The 7,401-nt window shown below is 53.2% G+C and overlaps 1 protein-coding gene across 1 annotated transcript; it reads left to right on the plus strand.

Moving 5' to 3' along the window:
• Window positions 1-2,216: 2,216 nt before the first annotated feature.
• Window positions 2,217-3,587, plus strand: LOC121837806. The gene has a single exon (XM_042293624.1). It carries the CDS (start codon window positions 2,217-2,219, stop codon window positions 3,585-3,587), a length of 1,371 nt encoding a protein of 456 aa, XP_042149558.1.
• Window positions 3,588-7,401: the final 3,814 nt, after the last annotated feature.

The raw sequence follows: 7,401 nt of genomic DNA on the forward strand, positions 1-7,401 counted from the left end.
TACTGACGCAGCGTTTCGGCGACAAACGACGGATCGAACAGGATCACCTGGCGAGGTTGCGAGCACTGCCAACCGTCGCCTCATCGAGCGACACGAGAGGACTGCGCAGGATGTACGATCACATCCAGGCAAACATCCGTGGACTGAGGGGCCTGGGAGTTGGATCGGCAACCTACTCTACGATGATGTCCGACATCCTTCGCAGGGCTCTACCAAGAGATCTAGTGCTGGAATACCATCAGCAAACCAGCAACTACGGCCGGACATCTGAGACAGAGCGGACAGAGCTCCAGTCCCTTTCATCTGAAGCAGCCGATGGTGAGCTGACTGAGATCTTAGAGTTCCTGCGAAGCGAGGTGGAAGGCAGGGAGAGAGCCGGAATTGCCGCGGAGACTCGCCACCCGAGGCAGACCCCAGCGCGTGAAGGCTACATCGAACGGCGGGGACACCCGACGTTGCCAACCGCAACTGTACTGAGCGCAAAAGCAGCCGGCTGCTTTTTCTGCCGATCTGCACAACATCAAACTGAGTCCTGCTCTGGCGACCTCGTACTCGAACAGAAGAAAAGGCGGTTGGCAGAAGACATGAGGTGCTTCCGATGCACAACCAGAGGACACCGCGCCAAAGACTGCCGACGGAAGTTGAAGTTTGCGTCATGTGGGGGAAGGCATGCAAGCTCGATGTGTGACCCCAACTGGACCCCACCGAAAAGCGTTGGCACCAATGTCAACACCACAAGCGTCGTTAACTCCAACGTTACGATGGACTCGGGGGTGCTTCTGCAGACGTTCCGAGCTTCCGCCGTAGGAGATCGTGCAACCAGCCACTTTCGGGGCGTCATCGACGGAGGAAGCCAGCGAACTTTTATACACACGGACGTCTCAAGAAAGCTAAATCTCCGAGTGATCGGCACGACGAACCTTGAGTTAAACACCTTCGGGGAAACATCGACTCGCGCCCAACGACGCAGGCTGGTTGAGGTGCGCCTTCGTAGTCAGCATGACGGAAAGGAGTGTGTCCTCGAGGCTATCGAGGTACCTTTCATTTGCAACGACATCCTGCAAGTGCCGGTGGACCACGACTTCGTGAGGAGCATCGAGGCTGACGGAGGACTTATCGCGGACATGACACTGACTCAAGGTACGGAGCCTCGATGTGGCATCAGTTTTCTTCTTGGATCGGACCAGCTTTGGAAGGTCACCCGAGGCGAGGTTCGTCGGTTCAGAGAGAATGAGAGCATGGTTGCCATCAACACAATTTTCGGTTGGACCTTCCAGGGTCCAATTTCCTTGCACGGCACCCTGTCGGGTAGTACAAACACGATGGTCTGCGTCCTAAAGATCAGCACGCGGGCGCACGACCAAAATGAGGCGACACTCCGTCGCTTTTGGGAGCTCGATAGCCTCGGAATTACGGACGAGCCGAAAACCGACAGCGAGGAACTGGAGGCTGTAAAAGGCCAGTTTGAACGCACAATCACGAAGGTAGACGGACGTTATGAAGTTGCATTGCCATGGAAGGAGACTGGACAAGACCTCCAAGACAATCGAGTCATGGCTCACAAACGACTGGAGGGGCTCCTCAAACGACTATCCCGCAACGAGCAGCTTCTTGATGAGTACGACCGATCCATCAGGAACTACATGACGGCAGGGCATGCGGAAAAGGTGCCCGAGCGGGCACCTCAAGCTGACACTCAACGAGTTTACTACATGCCGCACCAGGCAGTAGTACGCAGCTGCTCCAGCACCACGAGACTCCGGATCGTGTTCGATGCGTCATCACATAGGCCGGGATGCAGCCCACTGAATGAACATCTGGAAAAGGGCCCCAAGCTCAACGCCGACCTGGTGGGAATCTTGGTGCGATTCAGGCTATTTCAGGTCGCCATCACAGCTGACATTAAGAAGGCGTTCCTGCAGATAGGCGTTCGCACAGAGGACCGAGATGCTCTCCGATTCTTGTGGTTCGAAACGAAGCCAACATCAGGAGCAGCAGCAAATATCGAAGAATGAAGAATGACCAGAGTGCCGTTCGGGACCACCTCAAGCCCCTTTCTATTGACCGCAACTCTAATGCACCACCTGGATAACGTGAAGGACCAACACAGGGAGACAGCTGATCGTTTGCGGAATGCCTTTTACGTGGACGACTTACTAATCGGAGCTTCCGACGTTGGTGTAGCCAGACAGATTCACGATGAGGCCAACGCAATCATGGCTGAAGCCGGAATGCGACTCCGCAAGTGGACGCCCAATGCTGTGGAACTACAGTGTGGATTTGATGAGGCCGAGGAACCACAAGCATCCCAAGAACAAAGGAAGGTTCTCGGACTCGTGTGGCAGCACAACCAAGACAAATTGCTGATTCCCATGGAAGGAGTATTGCATTTCGTCAGCACTGCAGCAAACACCAAGCGTTTTGTGCTACAGGCTTCAGCTCGAGTTTTCGACCCCCTGGGCCTTATCGCTCCGTACATGATTCGGGTCAAGATCATATTCCAGCAGCTGTGGGAACGTGAAATCGGCTGGGATGCGGAGCTGCCTGACGACCTTTCTGAGCTGTGGCAGCGGTGGTGCATAGAACTGCCACTCTTGAAGGCTCTGGCCGTCGGCCGCTGCACCATGCGGTGCCCAGCAGAAGGCGCCAGGTCGGTTCAACTTCACGTGTTTTGCGATGCAAGCTTACTCGCCTACGGGTCGTGCGCCTACCTTCGAGTGGAGGGCGAAGACGGAGACACGTCTACTTGCCTCGTGATCGCGAAGTCACGAGTAGCGCCGCTCAAGCGACTGACACTCCCTCGTCTAGAACTAATGGGAACGGTGATTGGGACACGTCTTGCCCGCTATCTGAACGACACAATGAACCTCCAGATGAAGACGTTCTATTGGACGGATTCGACTATTGCACTACACTGGATTAGAGGCCAAGCCTCAAAGTGGAAGCCGTTTGTGGGAAACAGGGTGAATGAGATTCAGTCCGCAAGCGACCCCGCAAGCTGGAACCACTGTCCTGGAAGTCAGAACCCAGCGGCCATGCTGACGAGGGGAATTAGCGCCGAGACATTGATCGAAAGCGAACAGTGGTGGCAAGGGCCTGAGTGGCTTTCAACGGAACCTTGCAACTGGCCTAAGGGTCAGGCATTCTACGACAGCATCCCAGAGGTGCAAGAGGAACGAAAGAAAGAACACCACGTGCTGCACACAGCGGAGGAGAAGCGGCCGGAGCTCCTAAATCTGAGCAGTTACAGTCGCATAATGAGACCCCTCAGGGTTACCGCTTGGATGTTTCGGTTCATCAAGAATATTCGAAACAGGCAAGAGCGGGCCGGAGGTCCACTTACTGCAGAGGAGCTCGAGCAGGCCGAGAATTACTGGATCGTGAAGGCTCAAGAAGCATACAGAGCGGAAATGGGCTCAGCGGGTGGAACCCGAAGCACGAACAGCGAAACCGCGTTACTGAAGCCCTTTGTGGATGCGGATGGACGAGTGAGGGTCGGTGGGAGGCTTCAGAATGCACAGACCGATGTGACAGTCAGACATCCGCTGTTTTACCGCCATCTCACCCCCTCACTGAACTTATTGTAAACGACGCGCACCGAAGGACGATGCACGGTGGTGTCCAAGATACCTTAAACGAAGTACGTGAACGCTACTGGGTACCACGTGTGCGTCAACTCGCCAGGAAAGTAATGAACCGTTGCAACGCCTGCCGGCGAGCAAGACTGAGGCCAGCCTCCGCACCGACCGCTCCGCTGCCGGAAGAGCGCGTCAACCGGGCCGCCCCCTTCGAGGTGGTGGGAATTGACTTTGCTGGACCACTACTGGTGAGGGCTTCCCCGTCGGATCAAAAGGCCTACATCGCTCTGTTTACCTGCGCCGTTACACGAGCCGTGCACTTGGAACTCGTTTCCAACCTGACGACTGAGGCCTTCATTATGGCCTTTCTGCGGTTCACTGCACGTCGGGGACTACCGAGCGTCGTGTACACGAACAACGCCCTCACCTTTAAGAGGGCAGCAAAGGACCTGTGCGGCATGTGGGACGTGCTAAGGAACCCACACTTCCCTGACCACTGCTCACAAAACCGTATCAAGTGGAGGTTTATTGCCGAAAGAGCAGCGTGGTGGGGCGGCTTCTGGGAGAGGATGGTACAGACAGTGAAGCGGAGCCTACGAGTGATACTCGGAAAGAACAAGTTTGGATTCGAAGAAATGACGACCATTCTACAGGAAGTTGAAGCCGTCGTAAATTCTCGACCCCTGGCCCCCGTTCACGACGCTCCACACGAGCAGGAGGCGTTGACGCCAGCGCACTTTTTGTCGGGGGGGGGGGGGGGGGGGGGGGGCGGTTGACGGCTCTCCCATCGACCAGCCTGGAAAACGTGCCAGCTTCGACAAGGGGGGACGTCACCAGACGGTGGCGACACCGACAAAGACTACTGAATCAGTTCTGGGGGAGGTGGCAAAAAGAGTACCTCCTCCAGCTCCGCTCAGCACACCGGGCAACAGAGACACGCACGAACGACCTGCGGGACGGGGATCTCGTCCTCGTCCATGAAGACAAAACGCCACGGCTCATGTGGAGGATGGGGCGGATAGAACAAGTTCAGCGGGGTCGGGACAACCACGTGCGTTCGTGTTTGGTGCGCCTGCCTGGAGGGCTACACTTCGGCGCCCCGTCCAGCTCCTCTTCCCCATTGAACTATCCGAGTGAACGAATTCTGCTCATCGCTGGGGGAGGGGGGAGGATGTTGCGTATTGTGAAGAACGCCATTTCCGCCCCCGCTCGCGTCCTCCGAAGCAGGTGCCGGGTGAGGCCCGAGCCGACATCCCCAGTAGCCCGAGCACGAGGATGGGGACTGGGGAGAGGGCAAGAGGGGAGGAGGAAAGCGGGGGACAGGCCAGGAGTCGAGACTGGAGAACGAGGGAGAAGAATTCGGAGAATCGGGGGAGAAAAAGACCGAGAAAGAAACGGGGAGAACGGGACCGGGAGAGACGCCGACAGAACTGCTAAAACGAACGGACCTTTTTGTAACGATGCTCAATACAGTTGTTTTGTTTTAATCAAACGTCCTATTTCATTGCCTCACACGCGCAGCATTTGCAACACTGCTGCCATCTCTGACGGAGAGCAACCGCCATAGATGCCCACCCGAGTTTGAAACGCAGCCCTATACAAGAAACAATTGTCTTTTATTGCCTTCCACGTGATCAGCTTCGTACTTCGTGTCTCGTCAGAGCAATTCTGGACGAGAAAGTACTTAGACAGCGTGTTTGTTGTAAGACTGCCATCAAACGAGGCGACATCTAACGCAGATACACCAACCCGCGATCTTTCAAGGAACACTGACAGCCCCAATATTTCTTGGTTTATTTTTTGCCAGGCGATTCATTACGGTCTCAGAAGACTACCCAATCAATATTTTACTGAAGCATCAGGTATATATTTAATAAAGTCAAAAACGCAAGTGCTCGGAAACCCAACCGAAGCTGGACTGGAGAGGAAGAACTTTAGAGGAGGAAAGAGTCGGTGGAATTCACGTGGCTGTGCAACGTTTTTTTTTCTTCAATCAACATATTTGGGGATTCCTAAAAGCGCAAAAAAAAAAAAAAAAAATCGGTAATTTTTTTTAATATAGAGTGTGTGCTTTCGATGATCCACGACTTTGATTATATTTGGTGGTAGTGTCTAAACCATAGAAAACGGCACATGATTACGGAAAAGAGAGTGACCGCGACTCAAAACGGCCGATTCCTGATCGGCGGTTTTCGGGCGCAAAGAGAAGAAATTTCGAGCCGAAAAATTTGTTCTGGGTAGTTGGGCTTTCATATGTCATGTACAAAGAAAAACCCTAACCGCATCAAACAGTATATTACCGACAAAACCTCACGCCGTTGTAATGTCTCTCCACGTCCGAACAAGCGGGCGTATCGATTTAGCCCATAAGTTTTGCTTCCCATAAGTCGGAATTTCTAGGCCTTGCAAAGCCCGACCTGGAGATAATACTGCAGTGTGATGCATCTCGAGCTTGCTTGGTAAAAACCACGATGTAAGATAATACTCTTCAGGTGAGGACAGCACGCTCCTCGCGACGTGCCCGATAAAGTTCGCTCTTCACTCTCTCTCACTATGGTTTCAAGCGGCGCCGGCAGGTGACTCGTCTACCCGTGGGCACGTACAAGACGGCTCGTGCCGCCTCATGTACCACACGCGCAGAGCTCCAGCGAGGTTGTCGCACGTGCAGAAAGACCACGGTGTACCGGGGTGTCATGGCAACGAGATAATTTTTTCGCTCTCACACAGTTTCGCCGTTTGGCCGCCGGCGACACTGTCAGCCGCGGAATAATAGGGTGCCTACATGTCTGTCTGTCTCAGGGTGAAGACATCCATTGTTGCCCTGAATGTGCCAGCGCGTGACGCTCTCGCGCACTCGGTGCGTGACTTGGGCGGTAAAATGGCGACTATGCATTAGCCAAAGCTACACGCTCGAGCTGAGTGACACCAGATTGCGTGGGCTTCAAGACGCATAAATGAACGATTGGGCGGAAAAATGGTTGGAGATGTCACCACTCAAGCAAAAGTGCGTGTGTATGAAGGCACTCTACGGAATAATGCAGCCTTTCGGATGCCCGTCGAACGAACACTATCTGATTCCTCGCGCCAGCTTACGTAAGATACACTTAAGAGTGTATCTTACATCGTGGTAAAAACCAATTCCCACAACACCATTTCTTTTCTTTTTTTTTTCTTTTTTACATTGTGTTGTGTTATGAAAGCTTACGCCAGCTTACGTCCACTTACATCGAGAGTCACCGAGACATCTGTGCTGCGAATAAAGCGTGGGAAGCACTTCAAGGAGTAGACTTTCAGGCGGCATTTGAGGCATCGAGGCTTCGGTGACTTAAACATAACGTAATGAAATGCTAGGAAATGCTCTTGTGTGATTGGGCCTTAAAGTTAGGCAAGCGCAAGTCCGCACGTGCAGCGGATTTTTTGTATCCATAAGCGCGGTCGGTCTCGATTCATTTGGGTACTGCCAAGCACTTTACAGGAGCTGCATGGGCTCAGCCCTGTTTCATACCGTCAAGTTTTCTAAGCGGGAGAGAGGAACTGGCCTGAGACAAGCAAAGCTTTGAAAGGAGCGATGTCACAATTTATTAACTTTCAGTAAATACCACTCGAAGTTATTCCTTGACATTCGTAATGAAATACGCGTTAGATTCTTGAAGGAAGATTTCACAACGCGATATCAGTTGCAAAAAGAAAAAAAGATCGAGGAAAACGAGGAGCGCTTATTTCTTAACTCGCAGCCTGGAGCCGATTATATGACACAAATGGGGAGTTTTAGAATAGTGTTAGGGTCTCCTATTTCTGGGAATCCTCCTAAGAGTAAAATTTC

The sequence above is a fragment of the Ixodes scapularis genome, unplaced genomic scaffold (assembly GCF_016920785.2).
Source record: "Ixodes scapularis isolate PalLabHiFi unplaced genomic scaffold, ASM1692078v2 PGA_scaffold4__175_contigs__length_147842914, whole genome shotgun sequence".
NCBI classification, from domain to species: Eukaryota; Metazoa; Arthropoda; class Arachnida; order Ixodida; family Ixodidae; genus Ixodes; species Ixodes scapularis.